This window comes from Sciurus carolinensis, chromosome 8 (assembly GCF_902686445.1).
Source record: "Sciurus carolinensis chromosome 8, mSciCar1.2, whole genome shotgun sequence".
NCBI lineage: Eukaryota > Metazoa > Chordata > Mammalia > Rodentia > Sciuridae > Sciurus > Sciurus carolinensis.
This window is the reverse complement of record NC_062220.1, coordinates 123,341,202-123,362,791: the sequence shown is the minus strand read 5'-3', so window position 1 is coordinate 123,362,791 and position 21,590 is coordinate 123,341,202. Positions and strand designations below refer to the sequence as shown.

Here is a 21,590-nt window from a genome sequence, read left to right as displayed (position 1 = left end):
AGCAAGAAGATGTCAAATATCACGCTTTGGTTTCAGGGGAAGCATTCAGCTCCTACCTGCAAGTTCCTCTGATGATGCCTTCACTTTCCCAGCAAAACTACATTGACCCCATTGCCCCAGAGCATGCTCTATCCATTTGATTAACTATTCACTTATTCCTTCATCCCCCATCTATCTAGCCTCTAATCAGCCCATCTTGTCTTGTCTTCTTACTCATCTTTTTATCCATCTATCCACCTGCTCATCTAACTGTCCATCCTCCCTTCACCCTTCCATGGAGCTCTCATCTTCTCATATAATCATCTCCTTATCCTCCTATGCACACACCTGTTCTTTCATTTATTCCCTTTGCTATCCATCCTCCTATTCTTCCATCCCTCTTTCTAACCACCCACTCATCCATCCATTTAACAATCCATCCACCCGTCAAAACCTTCCACCCATCCTCTCATCCATTCATCCACAAACCCACTATTACCTTATGTACCCATCTATCCATTCACCCATCTGTCAAACCATCATTCCTCACCTGCCCATCCATTCCTCCATTCACCCACCAGTTTGACATTCTTTATACTCACCCACCTACCAATCCATCCATTTATCCATTTGTCCATTCCCCATATTCACCTATCTATCCTTCCATTCATCCATCTATCTCCCACCATCCCCTATCTTCCCATCCATTTACCCATTTGTCTATCCATCCTCCTACATACCCATCTGTGATTTGCTCTTCCTCTAGGCTCCCACTTCCTGCTCATGTGTCCTGGGGCCACTTATTTTTCCATCCAAGCTTCTCTCCTGTGCAACTCCTTGTCCAGCAGTGTTCTGTGAGACCATGGAGGGATGCTCTCAGCTCAATACTAAACACTCAAGCCAGTGTGCTTCTTTTACAGTTAAGTTTTTCAACATTTAATGTCAGTCCTGACCTTACCAACCCACCTCCAAGATTTCTAATGTTTTCTGGTCTGGATATTCATGTTCTCATGTGGTCCTGATGTATGGTCACTCCTGGGGTGCCCACTGTTGTTCCTGTCTTATTTCTAATTCAACTTTATGGGTAGGCACATTTGGCAGGAAGTAGCCTCCTGTTTGGGAAACTGGTTATGGGGTCTTATGGAATCCATGCTGCAGGCAGTGCTGGGCTTTTCCAGGTGAGGGGAGGCCTTGAGGGAGGAGAGTTAGGATCAACCAAGGCCCCACAGCATCACTCCTCCTACCTGTCCTTGAGGACCTCCCTGGACCCTAGCAAAAGCATACCTGATGCCATCCCCACCCAGGATCTACATCTTGGTGCCCCAATCCCCTGATGGAATTTATCTTTGAAACCTCTGTGGTCAGTTTAAAAATTCATTTACATTTTACTTTCCATAACACCACATTTGTTGTTTTAATATAAAAATAGCATTTTGAGTTACTTTGGGGTGCTGGGTCACCTGTGTCTACATGCACTTCTGTGCATGGACCCATGGAGGCCTGCATGTGTGGGATGCTGGACCTCTCTTTTCTACATAGGTGCCCACAACTATCAGGGTTCAGCAGAGAGAAAGTGTGCACACAGGCTTAGGCAGATAGTTGTGACTCAGCATCCAGTCCTCTCCTCTCCTGTGGGCATTACTAGGACTCTCTACCCCTAATATGGCCAGTGTTTAGGTATGTTACCCAGGAGATACATCATCATTTCACTCTAAGTGATCTGAATTGGGCAAAGGGAAAGCCAGTGTAGGGTTTGGCCACCTTTTCACTGTAGCCTCAGAATTCTGGGCCCCCAGCCAGCCCTCAACTGGAGTCAGCAGGCCCCTTTCAGTATGGGTCTGCTTGGACTCCAGAGCTGGGGTATGGTTGGAGGGTGAGGTTAGGGTAGGGAAACTGTCCCCAAGTGTCTGTAACCCAGGCCTGGACCTGCTAGATGGGACTTGGGAAGTGGTAGGATAAAACTAGAGGTCAGGCAGGAGTCTTTCTCTGCACAAAGAAAGAAGGAAGCTGCCTTCTGCCCACAAAGCCAGCAGTTGTCCCATGGATCCTGATCATTACCGCCTACAGGTCCCTTCTGCCTCTTGGTTCTAAGTTTCAGCCGAGATGGGCAAATAAGACATGGCTGAAAACTTGAGTTGTCTGTCTCCTCCCAGGCAGGAAGACCTCATACTCTGTACCACCAGGCTCAGTCCATACCATAAGACCTTGGCTGGGCTTGGGTGCTGGCAGATGTGCACAGGAGGACAGAGTGTCCCTTCTGTGCTTGTGCTGTGCTTTTTGGTGGCCAGAGAACCCAGGCTTTGCCTCACTTGTGACCCCCCTCCATCCAGTGAGGCTACCACCTCTCCTCCCTACAATGTCGTTCATTCTCAGGCTATAGCTGATTTAACAGCTCTTCTTCCCACACGGGCATCCCTGCAAGATCACATTGACCATTTTATTTATGTGACAGGAGCTGGGGAAATGAAGAGTAGATGTTGGGGCTTATGCTGGTTTCTTGCCCTCATTGGACCTTGGTTTCCCTTGCTGTCATGGTGGACTGGGCCCCAGAGTGTCATTTCACCTCTGAAGTATGCTATGTCCTTGACCCAACCAGCACTAATGTGGCCCAGCCCAGCAGTGACTCTTCCTCTCTGGGGGCTCTGTCCTTGCAGCTGGCCCCATCTCAGGCCAGTGAGCAGCAGAGCTGGCCCTCTATTTGTGTCAGTCATTGCGTGTGACATTCCTACACAGGGGCCTACCCTTTCTAAGCCCAGGTTCACTGTTGGTGCAGGGGTAAACAGTTCTAGCAGAATTGTCCTCAGTGGGCCAGTGTGGGATCAGCCAGGAGTAGACCCCAAACAACACTGGGCATCAAGCCACACACCAAGCTCTAGGCACTGTGGCCACATGGCTGTACCCTGCCTGTGGCTCTGAGCCAGGGTTTGAGCTCTGCATACTTGGCCTGCTTCTTGTTGCCCATGAAAAACAAACACTGGTCATCCAGGGAACAAGCAGCAGGGAAAAGTGCTGGCTCGTCACTGCAAATGCCAACTCTCCACTGCTCCTAGCCTGTTCCCCTGGGGCTCTGGGCCCCCTGGGGGCAGTGCTGAGCCAGGAGCTGGGTGGGCCTGACCTCCCTAAGTACTGGGCCTCAGATGCTTGGACCCCTGCCCTCTCACAACATGGCCCACTTGCGGGCAGAGGGACTCTAAACTTTATGTAGCCCTAGCCAGAACCTCAGCCAGGCTTTTAATAAGCTTTCACTTAGCTGTGTGAAACAGATACTGCCTCTGTTTTAGGCTGGAATGGCTGTAAATGGATGTTGGACCACTGTCCTTGGGCTAGTGTTGCTGGGAGCTGAGGCAGTGGTCACCCAACACCTGTGTAGGTGTTCCAGGCACCTGACAGCAGTAGACTGGCTTCTTACTCCCTGCCCATTGGCCACACCAGCTCTGGCACACTAACTGTGTGGCTACAGATGGTCTTGGCCTTGCCCACTGTTATAAGGTGGGGCTGGGATAGTCCCATGAAATAGAGATGAACTGGTATATGCTGTGGGCCTAGGAAATAATGGACACTCATCACACCAGCTCTTCCTGCCCTGCCCAGCAGGCTCTAAGACACTCACAGTCCATGGTTCTGCTATGACCTGGCAGGAAACAAAGCCTGGGTTAGAACCCCAGGCCTCACTGGGAATGAGCCAGCTGCTTCTGGCCAGCCTGGGATTAATGACTTTTAATTTAGAATTTAATCAATGCAACCTCCCTCCAGAGAGCTGAATGCTCTGGTCTGGGACTGAGTTGTATGATGTGTGAGTGGGATGGGCAAGAGGCCTATGGTGGCCTTATCAGGCCACTGCTCCACCCTACCCTTAGCTTGCTCTGCTTTGCCTGCAGCTAGCTGGCACCCTATCATGGAGGACTGCAATGTGCACTCAGCTGCCAGCATCTTGGCCTCAGTGAAGGAGCAGGAGGCCCGTTTCGAGCGACTGACACGGGCGCTGGAGCAGGAACGGCGCCATGTTGCCCTGCAGCTGGAGCGTGCCCAGCAGCCTGGAGTAGGCAGCGGTGGTATGGGCAGTGGGCAGCCCCTACCAATGGCCTGGCAACAGCTGGTCCTGCAGGTAACAGCCCAGTGAATGGGAGGGGGTAAAAACAACCAACTGGGGAATCAATCTAAGGGTCTTAGAACACCACAAATGAGTGTACAATGGCTTGTTATAAGACCTGTTGAGGCTTTTAGAGAGGGAAGAAAAGATCCCAAGGGGATTGGATATCCACTTAGGTATGCTAGGCACTATATGAAGGATGTTCATGATACAACTTGACCCTGAGATCAGCACACTCCACTGAGGGAGCTCTCAGGGCTCACTGAACAGGTTCTGATCTGAACAGCTCCTTGGACAGCCTGGTGACCTGGTTTTGCCTGTTCTGGAGTCTCCCTGCCATGATATTCTTCTTCATTGCATGGTAGGTCAGCTCCAGGGGAAGGCTTGATCAAGATTCCAGGCTCTGTCTACAGCTCAGAGTGTGACATGGGAGCCTCAGTTTCCCCACTGTCTATTGCCCTCAGACTATGCTTTAGGCACCTGCTCATCCCCAGGAGGTGTGGCACCCTGCCTATTCCTAACCAGTGGAACAACAAGGGCTCCACAGAAGTCAGACTGCCTAGGTCTTCCCAACATCCTCCTTCCCTCCATGGGTCATGAGGGTAGAGTGGGGAAGTTCACGGAGCCTGAAGTCTGGTGAATATCTGCCTATGTCAGGCTGAGGAATTTTGGGCAAGTGATCACTCCTGAGCCTGGCCTTGCCTAACAGTGGCCAGGTGATGGTTCTTTTGTCCACTCATGAAACTACTTATAGAATGTATGACCCTGTACAAGTACACAGTCAGAATCAAATTATTGTCTTCAGAATGCCCCTAACTCACTGGGGAACTCTCTTTCTAAGCATCTGGGTCTGAGTGGTCTCAGGCACGTGGCATAACCAGCCACAGAAGCCTGGAACTGAGGGGAGTCAGTGCAAGGGATACCTCCAAAACCTCCAGGCACCAGGAGTTCCAAAGAGTGAGGCCTATACCCCTAAACTCTAGCAGGGGAAGTAGAATAGCCTAGATGAGCAACATGGGGACAATGGCAGCCAGTGACCTTGAGACTGCTCCTCAGGCTCCAGGCACTCAGTCCAGCCCTACCAGCCCGGAATAGGCCCTGTTCTGCAGCCCACAGATAAGTAGTGTGGGAGGACAGAGGGCATTTAGAGGGTCGATGCCCTGGTAAAAAGATGTTCCCACAGTCTAGAGTTACCTTTCCCTCCTGGGGATTAAGCCTGAATGACCTTAGGCCATGACCCCTCCTCTACCCTGCCCTTTTTATCTTAGGCTGGAATCAGAGACAGCATGTGTTCCCAGGGCTGAAGCTGGACTAGGGAGGCATTGGGTTAGCCAGACCCAACTGCCTCCATGCCAAACCTACTTCTCAGATTAATCCCAGCAAGAGGTACTGGGTGACCTGCCATTGAACCTGAGGAACAGAGCTGAAATCTAGAGCCAGCAAGGCAGGTAGCTGGGGGCCAAGACTGTGGAACCAGAGCTAGAAATTACTGCTGTCCTGGTCCCCTTGGCTTCTTCCACGGTCTTGGCTGCCTGCCTTTCCGACACTTAGCCAGAGCAGGGCTGATCCTCACCTAGTGGGGAAGGGCATCATGAGGGCCTGGCCAGATGAGCCATTGGACCTGCCTTGGGCTCAGCCAAATGGGCATGTAGCTGGGGCAATAGCAGCTGGTGCAGTTGGGGAGAAGACCAAACCAGCTTTAATTCAGGATTGGGACCACATTCCCTCAAGGCAGTGTGTACTACTCTTCCCTGGCCTGGGCAGCCAAAAAAGGAGGATGCAGGAGACCAGTGGTCAAATAAACTCACTCCTGTCCAAGTGGGGAAACTGGGGTTCAAAAGGGCACATAGTGGACACCCAAAGTGCTCGATCATGCTGGCAGTGTAACCTCTGTACATGGCATATCCTGGAAGCCAGGACTGGCCGCAAGACAGGTTGTTTTCAGAACAGGGGCAAGGGAAAAGTACCCATAAGGCAGGAAGCCCAGGCCTATGCCCCCTTTTTTGCTGTACCCACAAAGCCTCATTGGGCTGGCCCCAGCTCTGTTAATATCAGAACCTGTTTTCTCATACACGATGAAGGAGCCATTGTCTTGCCTCTGTGGCAAGTGACCCAAGAAGGTCACCCTCACTGACCCTTTCCTGAATTTCCTTTCCCCATATAGAGTCAGACTTCTTAGGTGTGGCTGCTGGGGGACTTCATGAGATAAAGAACCCCTAATTGGCAATTCTGATCCCCCCACTTCAGCCACCACTTCCCAGTAGATCAGAAACATAGAAGAGAGAGGGTCTGAGGCCAGCTTAGCCCCTTGAACTTTTTCTGAGGATCCAAGATCAAAAAGATTAAGATTTTTTTTGTTTCTGTTTTTTGTTTTTTGTTTTTGTTTTTGTTTTTGTTTGTTATTTGGTTTTGGTACTGGGGATTGAACCCAGGGGCACCTAACCACTGAGCCACATCCCCAGCCTTTTTAATTTTTTATTTAACTCAGTAAGTTGCTGAGGCTGGCTTTGAACTTGCAGTCCTACTGCCTCAGCCTCCCCAGTCGCTGGAATTCTGGGATACAGACTTATGCCACCACACTTGGCAAAGTGATTAAGATTCTTACCCAAGCTCACTCAAGAGTTGCTCACTTAGGGCTGGGGAGATAGCTCAGCTGGTAGAGTGCTTGCTTCACAAGCACAAGGCCCTGAGTTCAATCCCCAGTACCACAAAAAAAAAAGAGTTGTTAACTTGCCCCAATGTTTGACCCACTCTGACAACCTCTAAGGGTGGGAAGACACTGGGTTTCTTGATGGAGAGAACTCAAAACACAAAATGGGCCTCTGGAAGGACCATTCACCAGGTCTTCATTGAGCTCTATGGGGGCCCTTCCTTGGAGGCCTGTGCTGGGTGGGGGCTAAGCACAGGGCTGGGACTAGATCTGAGAATTGTTGCAGCGCTAACAATGCTATATAACTACTGTCTCCATTAGCCTAGAACGAGAAAATGGAGTCATAACCAGGATAAGTGGATTATATCAATGAGGATGTCCTTGCACCCTCTCCCAAGTAGGGGCTGGCTTTTGACCTGTGGGAATTCAGTTTCTTAACTGTACAGGCCGAAGGGTGTATGTGTTCATTTACTGACGGCAAACCGAAGCCTGGGAAGTACTTGGCTAAACTCACTGGATGGAATATGCCACCCCCTATGGGAGGGACATGAAGTCCGATCAGCTGCCAGGAACGATCAGCTGCCAGGGACGTGTGGACCACCCGGGCCTAGCCTGGCTGCAGAGCCCCGCCCCCCGACGGTAGAATTCCTAACCTCGCCCCACTCCAGTGGCTCCCGCCCCGCCCCGCCTGGGCGCGGCCCCGCCCGATTGGCTGCTCGCCCTGACCGCCGCCAGATCCGCCCAGCGGGGAGCGAGTCCGCCGAGCCCAAGCGGCCGAGGCGCCGGAGCCGAGCCTGGTCCATCTGCCGCTGCCCCCGCCGGCCCGCGCCCCAGAGCCCCGGCCCAATGCCGGCCGAACTCAGACAGGTTGGAGGGAATTCGGTTCCGGGCGGGGACCAAGGGCATGGTCCCAGGGCTGGCGCCGGAGGGCGGGGCGCCGGACTTCCCCGGGAAGGACCCGCTTTTGTTAACGAGGAGCTGCTGGCCCAGGGCAGCTATTGTCTGCTTTCCTGGCTGGGCTGCGCGGGACCCTGGGCCAGGCGGGGTGGCAAGAGTGAGCGCACTACCCTGGGTTTGTGCAGAGTGGGTTGAGGCCACCGAGTCTCCGGAACCGGCGCGCGGGGTTCCAACGTGGGCAATCCTGCATTCAGAAGGAGCCAGGACCTGGGTTGGTGCACCTTAGCCAGCGCACAGGACAGGTGGCGAGGTACCGGGGTAGGGGGCCAGGACTTTCCTGAGTATCCCTGTTCTGTGCGGAGGGAGGCTGAATCTGCAGGGGAAAGTCCGAGAAGGCCTCCTATTCCCTGGGCTCCTTCCCTTCCTTTCCCCTCCCTTTTATAGCCCTGCGCGGGCTCCTACTCCGGGGACCTGCGAAGGAGATTCTGGAGCTTTAATGGAAGCTCTGCCTCAGCAGCAGCACATGAGGGGAGGGGTGGAGGCTGGTCCTGCCCACGTGTGGAGACAGGAGGGGTCTCAGAGGAAAACGGGGCTGGCCGCCTCCCAGTATTGGGTGGAGTGGAAGGCAGTTGACAACCTGTACTCTGCTCAGGAAGAGTAGGGTTCAATAATAGTCGAGAATACAAACTGAATAGAGGAGCAACCCCATGTAAGACCCTTTTATGGTAGGAGGGGTGTCTCCCATAGCCAGATTCCTGCCTGTTACACATTTCTAGCTCCAGAGATCTGGCTACTGACTGATCCAGAGACGGAGGGACCAGGGGCAAATTTGTGAACACATTGTGGCTGAGGTCTGGGCTTTGGGAAACTGGGTTAGGTGATGGCTTGCTCTCCCAGCCTGCTGGACACTGTATTTCCTTGGTCTTTCAGCACACTTGTCTGGGGCCACACCCTGGCAGGCATACTGCTACTGTGGAAGGTTGATTTCCCACCCCGCAGGCACTGGGCAGAGGCCATGGGCACTAAGGGAGAGGGTGCTTTGTGGTGGCCAAGGTCTGGCTGCCTGGTGGGAGATGCCAGCCAGTCTGACTTGTGCTGCACTCCACCTGGGAGGGTCATTTTGAGGGATTCAGAACTGTTTGAATTCTCCATCCTTTTGTCCATTCAGGGGTAGCCATTGCTTGCCCTCTGGAGACTTAGCCCAGGTGTCGTTGTCTCCAAGTGTGCATTCTCACCTTAACCTATGTTTGCTAGGAGACCTTGCATTGGATGGGACACCCACCCCTATAGTCTGTTCTTCACTATACAGACTTATCTGTAAAGTGCATAGGCCTTTGAGCATTGATCTACATCTTGCTTTTCTATTCTCCATTGCATTTGGCTACATAGGTAGGACTGGCAACCTGTGCCCTTTCCATTTCTAAATGAGGAAAACAAACCCCAAGTGTCTGCTTGATGGGACCCAGGGCTCTTGTGCTGTACTTAGTTCTGTGTCTGCAGGGATCCTGTTGAGAGAAGTGGTGAGTAGGTCTGCCTCATCAGCCACTCTCTAGCCCTTCCTACAGGCCCAAGGAAGCTCATGGGAAACCCCAGAACTGAACTGCAGCCCCTCTCCAAGTCAGGCCCAGGGGCTATAGACCTGCTCCACCACAGATGTGAGAGCCCCAGGATGAATGTGAGCCCCACAGGACATGGTCCTTTTATGAGGCAAAAGGATAAGGCCAGGACCAAGGAGGGGGTGACAGTAAATCATTGGCAGAACACAGGGAATGGGGGAGGACAAGGCTATTATGTCCAGGATGGTGCCTATGTCTGGGGTGTAGAGGGGAACAGCCCAGAATCAGGACTAGGACATAGGTAATGTGGGACTGCAGGGCCAGGGTTCCTTGAGAGTGGGCAGGTGGATGTGAATCATGAAACCTCAGAATAGGACACTGGGGCCAGACAGGGATCCAAGCACCCCAGTCAAGTGTATTCTAGTCATTAGCCCACCATTCCATAGGTCTCCCATAAAGATGTTACAGAGCCCTAAAGCCATGGAGTTAACCTGGGCATCCCTGTACTATAAGCTTCAATTTCCCTATTTGCTGCCCGCTCTGAGACCCCCATAGTGGATGCCTGAATGGCTTGGTCCCTGCATGTTGAAAGCACATCTCAAGGCCCCACATGGGTAAGGGTTTGGATAAGACAGTGGAAGACATGACAATACAGGTATTCTAGCATATGCCTCTGAGAGCAGTAAGTACTGTGCATTTTGGGTGTGCTTAGGAGATGCCACAAATTGATATATTCAGAACTGTGAGCTAGGCTGAGTGCTCACATTCTTGTGGACATGCACATGTTCCTACTGGAGAAATCAGGTACACGTGTCTGTGTGTGTTTCCAGATCCTTGTCTGTGTGTGCCTAGGCATGTGTAGCAGGACTGGGCTTTTCCATTAGCGCCAGCTGACTCATGCTTCCGCCTGCCTGGGTGAAGTCATTGCCCATTTTTAGCTCCCTGAGGTCATTTGCCAGCAGGGACTCTTGGGTCCTTGGAATCCCACTGCCTTGCTGCTGGTCCCTGATTTAGTGGTGATACTGCAGAATTGCCAGTAACTACTAGGGGCCCTGGCTTTCCTAACCACCCCAACTCTGCACTTTTAAACCATCACCATAGCCAGTGTGGGAGGAGGGAGATGGGCCACAAATTGGTAATGAGGTACCACAGTGTCCTTTCCCAACCCCAACTATGGGGGTCTCAGAGCTGGCAGCAAATAGGGAAACTGAAGCTTATGGTAGAGGAATGCCCAAGTCTATTCTGTGGCCCAGGCCTCTGGAACATCTTTCTGGTGGGTCTGTGGGTTGGTGGGCTGATGAACAGCATGTAATTGACAGAGTGAACTGATTGGTATGGGCCGAGTACCCTGCCACCTAGCTAGTATGGACTCTTTTTGTGTTTAATCTATGAAAATCTAAGGGGCCATATCCCACTGGCAGTGTCCTGGGCAACAGTCTCCTCAGTCTTGCTCTTCCCTTCTACCTCGTCTCCAGGAAGGCAGCCCTTCTTGGTTGGCTCCCACACTAGAGCTGTCCCAGGGCCCTGCAGAGAGAGTTTGAAGCCTGACACACAGTTACCAGATATACATGGAGCAGCCCAGGCCCTAGTAGGGATGGCTGCCCTGTGCCTACTTTCTACTCTAGAACCTTTCCAGCTCCCATTGCCCTTGGAGAAAAGTTCAGGCCTCCCTGCTTGGCATTCTACCAATTGTTCCCATCTTGGACCTCAGTCTCTCTTCTCTGGGAATGGGGTCTTTTCTTTCTGGCCAGGTCCCAGCAGACTTTCCACCAAGACTGGACTGGTGGCCATCAAGACCTTATCCTCAAGAGGTAAAGTGCCACTCAGAGGATTCCTTATCAGACAAGTGCCTGAAATCCCCTGGCTAACAGTAGTGAAGTAAACTCCCTCCCCTCTGTCAGACTTGTTCCCTATCTATAATTTTATCTCTTACCTTCTGAGGACCTGCTTCTAGGGGAGCGGGGAAAGCATTCTATGCTACTGTTCTCCTCTTTCACTTGATCCTGAGGGATGCACTGTCCTAACATGTTGGTGCAGGCCCCTACCCAGACCTCTGTTCTGCATGCATTAGGGCCCCCAGGACAGGGACAGATTCCTGTGCTGAAGATCTCAGGAGGCAGTCCCAGAGGGCAGCCCTGGGCAGCTTGCCTAGAGTACCTCCCACCACCAGAGAAGGGTAGAGTGTGACTCTGGAGCCAGGCAGATGCAGTATGTGTTGTATCCCTCCCTGGGCCTCTGTTCAGTTTCTGTGCAGGCCTCAGGGGGCCAAGGCAGGGAGCACATTCTGTGAGTCATGAGGCCTAGACTATAGATTAAGGCATGTTCTCCTACTGAACTGTCCCTGGCTGCCCAGGAATGTGCTCCCCCTTTGCCCACCCACCACAGTTTGGGTTTCAGCCCCTGCCCATCCTGGCAGATGCCAATCCCTAGATGTAACCATAGCGGGGCCTGGGGTACATATGCCCAAAGGCAGATTGGCTTAAGTCCCCATGCCACTCCGCAGAGCAGGACTGATCTGTCCTCTTTCAGCTTCAGCTTCCCCACTGGCAAGTCAGCTAGTAGGCACATGAGTCTCAGAAGGGCATAAGTCTAGAGATGTCTTGCCTAGAATTTCAGTGTCCCCAACCCCACCCCCTAGAGGGTGATGGCAAGGTGACTTGCACTGCAAATCCACTATCTCTAGTCTCTGATATGACATCCCGGTCTCTGTCAGCAGGGGGCACCAGACATAGGCCTGACTGAGGTGAGGCCAGGCCTTGCCCTCAAGAGTGTCTGAATTGGAAGGAGCAAGAATATTTTGGTGCTTTGGGTACACAGTGCATTCTGGGATCTGGGTATTTCAGTCCTGCGAGGGTGTCTGACTGGACTTGGCAGGAGACTGGAAGGGGCCACAGGAGTCAGTGAGTGCCATTGAAACTGTGACCCAAGGTTTATCATTCCAGTCTTCTGGAGTGCAATAGGGAGGAGACTCCAGAACACCTTGAGGGCCCAGCCAAGAGTGACAGGTGATGTCAGGAGGATGTCCTGCATGTCCCACCTAGGACCTCTTCAGGCCTGGAAAGACTTGCAGTAGCCAAGGCCTTGCAGCTCAGAGAGGCACAAGCCTCTATTTATTTGAACCCAAGGAGGCCCTAGGATGGAGAATCAGGCACCTATACACCAGGGACATGTGAGCAGCAGGTCCTGCCCCCTGATATGTGCCTCTTTTCCCCCAGGAACAGAGCCCAGGGAGCCAGGCATCACTGGCCACAATGCCGGAGGCACCTGAGGTGCTAGAGGAGACAGTGACAGTGGAGGAAGACCCTGGTACACCCACCTCCCATGTGTCCATTGTCACATCTGAAGATGGCACAACCCGGCGCACTGAAACCAAGGTACAGCTGGGCAGAGGCGGTAAGAAAACAAGCCAGGAATCCTGTAGTTGTCCCTCTGTGGTGTGGGCATGTGAGTCAACCCCCCAGGGGCTACCCGTTTGGGTGGAAAATTGTGGCCACCATGGCTTTGCTAGGGTACTGTCCAGGCCTCTTGGACTGCCCAGCCCACCCACTATCGGCCTATCCACCAGGTCACCAAGACTGTCAAGACAGTGACCACGAGGACAGTACGCCAGGTGCCTTTGGGTCCAGATGGACTACCCCTGCTGGATGGTGGCCCTCCACTTGGCCCTTTTGCTGATGGCCCTCTGGATCGGCATTTCCTACTGCGTGGTGGTGGCCCAGCAGCCACACTCTCCCGAGCCTACCTCAGTAGTGGGAGTGGCTTTCCTGATGGTCTTGAGCTCCGTGATGGCCCCAGCTATGGCAGCCTGTCTCGAGGTCTAGGGGTACGGCCCGCACGCACTGGCCCCCTTGGCCCAGGACCTGGTGATGGCTGCTTCACACTGCCTGGCCGCCGGGAGGCCTTCCCTATGGGTCCTGAGCCTGGACCATCAAGTGGCCGTTCCCTGCCCGAGCGCTTCCAGGCAGAGCCCTATGGCTTGGAGGATGACACACGCAGCCTGGCTGCTGATGATGAGGGTGGCCCTGAGCTGGAGCCCGATTATGGCACAGCCACACGGAGAAGAGCTGAGTGTGGGCGGGGCCTTCGTGCCAGGTGAGCACCCTGTTCCCTGTGGCTGCTTCCTTTGGAAGTCCACTTTCTCTTCCCAAACCACAGAATACTCCACAGTTAGTCAAGCTGCCAGGGCTGAGTTAGTCATGCTCAAGTTAGTTTGAATCAGCCTTGGCTCTTCTCAAGGACAGCAGCAAGGACAAATCCTGGGATGGTAGATATTAGTCTGGATGGAAGAGAAGCTGGTGACACCTGCTTTGTTCCAAACAGATGGCTGTTAATACCCAAACATAAGAGATTCAGTGTGTTTTGGTCTGAGCTCAAAGCCCCAGACTATCCCTGTGCTTCAGTCTCTCCCAGGCACCAAAATAATCAGAACCCATTATCCCTAGTCCTTCCTGTCACAGCCCCTGGATCTGTCCATATGCCCTATATCTGCAGAGTGGGAACATAACCACAGCCTGAGTCTGGATTTGCTATGTGACCTTAGGCGAGTCACTTGACCCTCCTAGCTTCAGTCCCTACTCTGGGAAGTGAGTTTGATGACAACAACCCATTGGACTACTGAGAGCCAAGGACATCTCATATTCTGAAGGGCTAGTAGCCTGAATGCTCTTCAGATGGTCTTACTAGAATGACCACATGAAGGGAAAGTCACTTATTTCCCTTACATCCTGGCACTAGCCAGATGATCTTATGAAAGTGGGTGAGATTCCTCACCCCCTATCACAGAAAGATGTTGCATGGAAACACATTTAGTGCAGGATTGGTGATAGGAGTGAGCAAACTCCCCATCCTGGGAAGGATTCAAGTCCCAGTGGCCTTTGGCTGGGATTTGCCTTTGTCATTGGCTATGAGTCAATTCTTGCTGGGTTGGAGCATGACTCTTGGCCTCCACTCCATGCTTGGGACTAAGATGTAGATTCTCTTAGCCCAGCCCTGCTCCAGGCATTTATAGTCTCCTGGATAATGTGATGGGCAGCTCAGGGCAGGGCTGGCAGCTGCTGTGAAGGTGTTCATTTGCCCTGCTCGCCTGCACAGGGCCTATGAGGATGTAGCAGATGATGCTGGTGAACTGACTGATGAGCGGCCTCTGTACCCAGCAGCGACAGCACCACTGGCCCAGCCAGAGCGTGGCAGTCTAGGCAGCCTGGACCGGGTGGTGCGGCGCTCACCCTCAGTGGACAGTGCCCACAAGGAGCCACGTTGGCGGGACCCTGAGCTACCTGAAGTGCTGGCCATGCTCCGGCACCCTGTGGACCCTGTGAAGGCCAATGCAGCTGCCTACCTGCAGCACCTGTGCTTCGAGAATGAGGGTGTCAAGAGACGCGTGCGACAGCTGCGCGGGCTGCCTCTGCTTGTGGCACTGCTAGACCACCCTCGGGCTGAAGTGCGTCGCAGGGCCTGCGGAGCCCTGCGCAACCTTTCCTATGGCCGTGACACCGACAATAAGGCTGCAATCCGGGATTGTGGCGGTGTGCCTGCTCTGGTGCGCCTGCTACGGGCAGCCCGTGACAACGAGGTCCGTGAGCTGGTCACTGGTGAGTGGGACCTGGTCATGCCTGCTTCCCCCTGGAAGAGAGGAGAGCAAAGCTCAGCCTGGAAGGGGTGAGGCCACCTGGGAGAAAGCACCCAGGAGGTCAGGAATTCCACCTGCTGGTACTGTTTGCCCTGGGAGTAGACATCCAGCCCAGATGCTGTGACAGATCCCCAGTCTCTTTTACCATAGGCAGGGGTGCTGGCACCAGGACCCACCTCCCTGGTTCCCACCCCATGACGGTAGGGTAGAAGGGCTTCTGTCTTGTAGGACCTGAAGGGCAGGCAGGGTCATATGATCATCTCTTTGCATAGCTTGGTGGCCTCAGGAACCTTAGTACCACCTACCCACATAGCAGGAATGGGTTGGAGGAGATGGCACCTGCCATTCCCCTCCTCTGCACCCCAGCTCTTCTGTCCCATCTGGAAGCCACCTTTGGATTCTGCCTGCACGTCTTGCTCCGGCCAGGATGGTCTCCCACAACCTCTCCTGACTTTTTACTATTTTCTAACTTTCTGTGCAAGCTGGAGTATAGATCAATGGTAGTGTGCTTGCCTAGCATGTGCTAAGGCCATGGTTCAATCTCAGTCCATAAAAAGAAAAAAAAAAAAAAAAACTATACTGACTGACTATGTGGAGCTGGGTGCTTTGACTTATGCCAGCTATTTGGGAGGTTGAGACAGGATTGCAAGTTCAGGACTAGCTTCTGCAACTTAGGGGAACCTAGGGGAACCATGTCTCAAAAATTTTAAGAAAGATGTAGGGCTGTAGCTCAGTGGTAAGTGCCCCTGGGTTCAATTTCCAGTACCAAATAAAACAAAACAAAAAATTCCTTTATGGACTGGGGAATGAGGGTGGGGGCAGGTCCTGAGCATAGTCCTTTGGGGGGGCAGGGTCAAGTAGTCAGCATGGTTGGTCGGCGGCGCCCTGCAGGCACACTCTGGAACCTGTCATCCTACGAACCCCTGAAGATGGTCATCATTGACCATGGCCTGCAGACACTGACCCATGAGGTCATCGTGCCCCACTCGGGCTGGGAACGAGAGCCCAACGAGGACTCCAAGCCCCGGGATGCTGAGTGGACGACTGTCTTCAAGAACACATCAGGCTGCTTGAGGTGTGGGTAGGGGCTGGGCTTAGGCTGTTTCCACAGGATGACTGGGTGCTCCATCAGGGAGGCAGAAGCAGGTGCCAGAGCCTGCATGTACACTTGGGCCCTATGCTGGGGGGCTGCCATGTTCTCAGAGTCCCAGAGAGCATGGAAGACAGTGAACCACCTGGATCTTAGGAGTTTCAGAGCCGCATCATAAGTCCTGTGAATGGGAAGTGGGACTGATGGGGGATATCCTCACTCCTGAGGGCAACCTTGTCCACCTTTCCTACAGTGTCCAACCACTCCAGCTCTGCCCATCCTCCCATTACCATGATAGCCAGGGAGCGGGAGCAGAATCCTCATCTCCATTCTGCCTGAGTCTTGTCCTTCCACCTTAATGACCCTTTCCCTCCCGCTCCCATCTCTGGGAGGCCTTGCATAGACTCCACAGGCAGATTCCTTAGACCCCATGGTCATCCCTATCCATCAGGTCATGCCCCCATGGCCCTGTAGGGTCCAGACCTCTCAGTGTATTGGAGCCCAGTGCTGCTGCTGGGTTGAGGGGGCAGAATTACCATGAACGGATGGATTCAAGCCTCCTTAGGTCCATCTTTGACCCTTCCTAATTCAACTGGGAGTCAAGGAAGACCCCTCATGCCCTACAGATATGCTGAGCTAAAGCCAACCTGGAGTTGAAGTAGTCAGGACTTCCTGCTCCTCCTTCACTGTGCTTCAGGCTGTTGTATCCTATCCCAGTGGGTCTGTTGTGGCAGCAGCAGGGCCAATTGTGCAGATGAAGACAAGCCCCTGGGGCCAGGGTTGGGGCTGGAGAAGTTCTTGTGGGGGTTAGGGGTCACCAGACCTGCTCTCTGGCAATACAGGAATGTGAGCTCAGATGGCGCTGAGGCCAGGAGACGACTCCGGGAATGTGAAGGGCTGGTGGATGCACTCCTGCATGCCCTGCAGTCAGCTGTGGGCAGAAAGGACACAGACAACAAGGTGGGCAGGGCAGGGACAGTCTTGCAGCCTCCTTCCAGGGGTCTGGAACTGTCTGGGGTGGCCCAAAGGGCCATGGGTATGGATCTGGACATGGCCCACCTGGTAGCGGCCACAGTGGGAATGGGGCATGGTCCTACAGTTGGCAATTTCTTCCTAAGAGAGGGGCTTTCTCTTGTAGCCCCTCTTTGGCACACTGACTGCGGCCAGTCTTTCCTGAAGGCTGCCTCCATGCACAGGGTCCTGGGATGGTTAGCAGCCCCCAGACCCGTGGCCCTGCCCCACCAGGTCACCTCTTCCCACAGTCAGTGGAGAACTGCGTGTGCATCATGCGGAACCTGTCCTACCATGTGCACAAGGAGGTACCTGGGGCTGACAGGTACCAGGAGGCTGAGCCTGGGCCCCCAGGCAGTGCTGCAGGCTCCCAGCGCCGGAGGAGGGATGACGCCAGCTGCTTTGGTGGCAAGAAAGCCAAAGGTGGGTGGGTGAGACTGGGATGCTCCTCTAGACTTTCCCTGGGCTAAAGGCTCTCCATATCTATGACACACCACCACAGAGGCTGGAGAACATCTGGTCTTCCCTCCATGGGCAGGCAGGGAAGCAGGGAACTGAGGAAGATATACTGCCATGGGTCACACAGCTAACAGGGGCCAGGGTTCAAACCCTAGCCTGGGCTTCACCCTGTACTGTGGGCCCCCCAGGGCAGTATCCATGTGTCTATACACTGCCCAGACTCTGTCCCTTAACTCTAGGGAAGGTTTCTGTGGGCCTGTGAATTTGGAAAGTGCTACAGGTGATACCCCCTGGCTATTTACAGAGCACCTACACGTCCTGACAAACCCTGCAGGTATACCCAACTCTAGTTGGTCTAGGCCCCTGCTGCACACTGTCCCCCTTAATTACCTGTGGGGTACAGGTTCCAGGAACCTGCATCCCCCAGCAGCAGTTGCATTAGAACAGTGTACCTCCTTCATCGCCCTGCTGATCCCAGGCCTCACCTTGCCTGTCCCCCTGGTGAGTTCTCTGCCTCAAAGAGTAATTGGGGGCAAGGTTCCTTCTTGGCCCAGGGTATACAGTAGGAACATTAAGGGCATGGGGAGGGTGCTACCTGCTGAGGCTCATCTCCTCTCTCCTGTGCTTCCTCCGGCTGCCCAGAGGAGTGGTTCCATCAAGGTAAGTTCCTGTTTGTCCTGCTGTCCAGGCCTGGCAGGTGCCTGTCCCCATGGTTCAGATATTTTTTTTCCATGACATCTGCAGGGCAGTGGGTACAGTGGACTTCTGGGATGCCTTCCAGCCTTAAGGCCCTGTCCCACCCCAGTCCCATGAAAAGGCAGCCATCTCCATGACAACTACATGGACATGACAAAGGCAGGAATGTGAGCACTGGACTTGTGGGAGTCTGAGAGGGAGGGACTACCCTCTGAAACAGACTCAGTTACCTAAGCAGGGCCAGGGCAGAGCAGAAAGTGGGCAAGGCCTGGGGTATGTTCATTACCCAGAAGGCAGAATGTGCCCCTATGATGTGGCTCAGATATATCCCTCATGGGATGCACATAGGTCCCAGGAGGATGGGCAGGGCAGGAACCCCAGGTCGTTTGAGCTTGGCTTCTTGCCTTCCAAGAGGAAGGCAACATCTTCCTGAGAAAAGGAAGATGGCTAGAGACAGCAAGTTTATTGTCCTGGAGGTGTGCAAGCCAGGACTGCACAAGAATCTGATGGGAAATGAGGCCTAGGTGCCCAGGGCTACTATAGGAACCCAGCCTGGGTATGGGGGGTTCTGATTGGTAGAGGCTGTGTTCCTGTTCCGGCCCCTAACTGGGGGAATTTTCCCCTTGGATGGGACTTGGCCCTAGTCCTGTCTCTGCATGATCCCAGCAAGTCTCTTGTCCCTGTCAGTTTCTCTGCTTGTACCTTACTACCACTCAGCCTGAGCTCCTGTTTCCCTTAGTTCACAAGGGAGTCACAAGGGAGCTATGAAAAGGTTCATGGTACATTCTCAGAATCTGATGGGAAATGAGGCCTAGGTGCCCAGGGCAGTGCTGGAATGTCCTTAGTCCCCACTTTCCTATCCCGGACTAAAATCTCAGAACAAGTGCTTCATACCCAGGGCCTCTCAGTTCTCAGGCTTGGACATTAAAGGTGCTCTTTGAGCTTTTGGCAGGGGAGGACTATACCTAACCCTCCTGGTATACTCTTGTCCCCCATGAAGTCTGCCTCACCTCACACTGCTTTTCCATTTCAGGAAAGAAGGATGGTGAGATGGACCGGAACTTTGACACATTGGACCTGCCCAAGCGAAATGAGGCTGCAAAAGGTAAGTAGGCAGAGGCAGAGTCAGGAGTGGCCATGAGCATTTGATAAAGCCTTATGCCATCAAGCAGGCCTAAATAAATTAGATGGGGAAATGGGCCCAATATGTATGGGATTTCATGGAAGGGTCCAGTGCCTGAGCACTTTACAAGGATTCAGAATCAGGATCAATACCACAGGTTATTTCAGGTTATTTCAGGTAGTGTAGCTGAGAAGATACAGGCCAGGCTCTTGATCATTCACTCAGGAGGTAAAATAGGCCAGTCACAGGGAAGCCCCCAATGAAGGCAGAGCTTTCAGTATCACTCCTTGAGAGCTGAGAGCCAGGAGGGCACAGACCAGAGGTCTTAGGCACAAGAATGCTCCACTCGTGGACTCAGACAGGGGCAGGGCTATTCACCCTTCATGTCCTCTGTCTGCTGGATTCCTGTATATATACTGGCATTGTGCTCTGTACTCAGAACTAGCCTGTGTAAAAGAATATATTGCCCTGATTGGGCCCAGCCAGCCCTGCAAACTAGAAGAACCCAGATGCCCCCAAGTGGGGTAGAAGGATGGGTGGGTATGTGGGGAACCATGCCAGGCAGAGCAACAGAGCCTCAGAAGAAAATATGCTTGGCAACTTTGGGGAGTAGTAAGCCCAGCTAGAGTAGAGGGAGTGTAAGACTTGAGGACAGGGGAGTGGTGATGAAATGTGAGAGGATAGGGGAAAGGGAAGTAATGTCCTGACCCAGACAGAGGCCAATGTGGAGACAGGCAGGCTTGGAATGCTGCCTCCACCCCTGACTCTGGATCCCTGTGCAGAATACCATCTTGGAACAGCCATGCTGCCAGGCTAAGACATTAATTACTGGAGCTCTTAGAGTGGTTGGGTGGGAGGGCAGGCCCTGTTGCTAGGGACAGACCCCTTGTTCACAGCTTCAGTCACATTTGTGGTGAGGATGGGGGGAGGGTCCTGTTCCTAGGGAGGGTGGCCAGGAACCCTGGCCTGGATGCACAAGAAGGTTGTCCCTATTGCCAGGAATGTTAAGCCCAGTTGCTAGGATCACTGGTGTGGTTGCTCGACTTCAGTTACTTGCTGGAGAAGGTGGGGCCTATTTGCTAGTCTCATGTCCTGGTTGTCACTTCCTTGCCCACACAAGTCCCCTGGTATGCTCAGGCTGCCAGGCAGATACAGTCCCATTTCTTTGGCAGCAGGGTTGAAGAAGAAGTGTCCTCACCCAAACCTATCACCTCCTGACTAAACCCATTTGCCTCTCTATGAAATGGGAACGTTTTTCCCTTGTGGCTGTAGGGTTCAATACATTGATAGAAAACATGTCCTGACTCCTCTACACCCATCCCTGGCCCCAGTTTACCACAGCTCTGGGAGTATGGGTTGGGGGTTCTGGGTGACTATGGGCTATGGTTGCCCTTGTATCCAGGCTTTGAGCTGCTATACCAGCCAGAAGTGGTACGTCTCTACCTCTCCCTCCTCACGGAGAGTCGGAATTTCAACACCCTGGAGGCTGCAGCAGGCGCCCTACAAAACCTCAGTGCTGGCAACTGGATGGTGAGGGGCCAGTTCTGGCAGGGAGGGCAAAACCTGGACAGAAAGGGAATTTCCCCAATCCCTGCCCAAGATGGTGGGGTGTGGGGGGATACAGAGACTCCCCAAGATCTGGGAAGTTCAGGGTACACACCCTGGGTGCTAGAGGTGTATTGAGCTATTGGGACAGGGCTTTGTGAGGAACAACTTCTCACTGAGCAGCGCACCTCCCTACCCGCACCACTACAGTGGGCCACATACATCCGCACCATGGTGCGCAAGGAGCGTGGGCTGCCAGTGCTGGTGGAGCTGCTGCAGTCTGAGACTGACAAGGTGGTGCGTGCTGTAGCCATTGCATTACGCAACCTCTCGCTGGACCGGCGCAACAAAGACCTCATTGGTGAGCCACACATAGAACCAGGCAGACTATTTACTTCTGGTCACTTGGTTTGGGGGTGGGTAGTTCAGGGATCCAGGACCACCTTGTATCTTAGGCTGGTCCCAGCTACAGGAGCTTGCTGTCTTCCTGGCCCATTCCCTGAAGCTCAGCCTTCTGCTTCCAGGGGTCTTTGTGGCATCCTGTGGGTTTTCCCGGCAATGTCCCTTACCTCAACCCTGCTCCTTCCCACATGGTTGGGCAGAGATGTGTCCTAACATCTGACCCTGACTCTTAGGGAGCTATGCCATGGCAGAACTAGTGCGGAACGTGCGCAATGCACAGGCTCCAGCCCACCCCGGGGCCCGCCTGGAAGAAGACACAGTGGTGGCAGTTCTCAACACCATCCATGAGATTGTGTCCGATAGCCTGGATAATGCGCGCTCACTCCTGCAGGCCCGTGGAGTGCCCGCACTGGTGGCTTTAGGGGCGGCCAGGTGGGTGGGGTCAGGGCCAGGAGGTGGGGTT

The 21,590-nt window shown here is 53.5% G+C and overlaps 1 protein-coding gene across 22 annotated transcripts in view; it reads left to right on the top strand.

Annotated features, from left to right (window-relative positions):
- The window catches only part of Arvcf (ARVCF delta catenin family member), a 53,819-nt gene that overhangs the window by 25,189 nt on the left and 7,040 nt on the right, over positions 1-21,590 (top strand). For 13 of the 22 annotated variants that reach the window (XR_007109872.1, XR_007109871.1, XM_047561811.1 and 10 more), the window contains 12 exons: positions 3,858-4,084; positions 12,388-12,546; positions 12,738-13,264; positions 14,264-14,763; positions 15,693-15,876; positions 16,734-16,851; positions 17,154-17,325; positions 18,004-18,021; positions 19,091-19,162; positions 20,583-20,710; positions 20,936-21,086; positions 21,361-21,559. Coding sequence is in view for 20 of the 22 variants with exons in the window: in XM_047561811.1 (XP_047417767.1) it covers positions 3,875-4,084; positions 12,388-12,546; positions 12,738-13,264; positions 14,264-14,763; positions 15,693-15,876; positions 16,734-16,851; positions 17,154-17,325; positions 18,004-18,021; positions 19,091-19,162; positions 20,583-20,710; positions 20,936-21,086; positions 21,361-21,559 (2,438 nt within the window). In the remaining 2 variants the exon portion in view is untranslated. The other 9 variants (XM_047561806.1, XM_047561817.1, XM_047561820.1 and 6 more) reach the window with 7 other exon arrangements.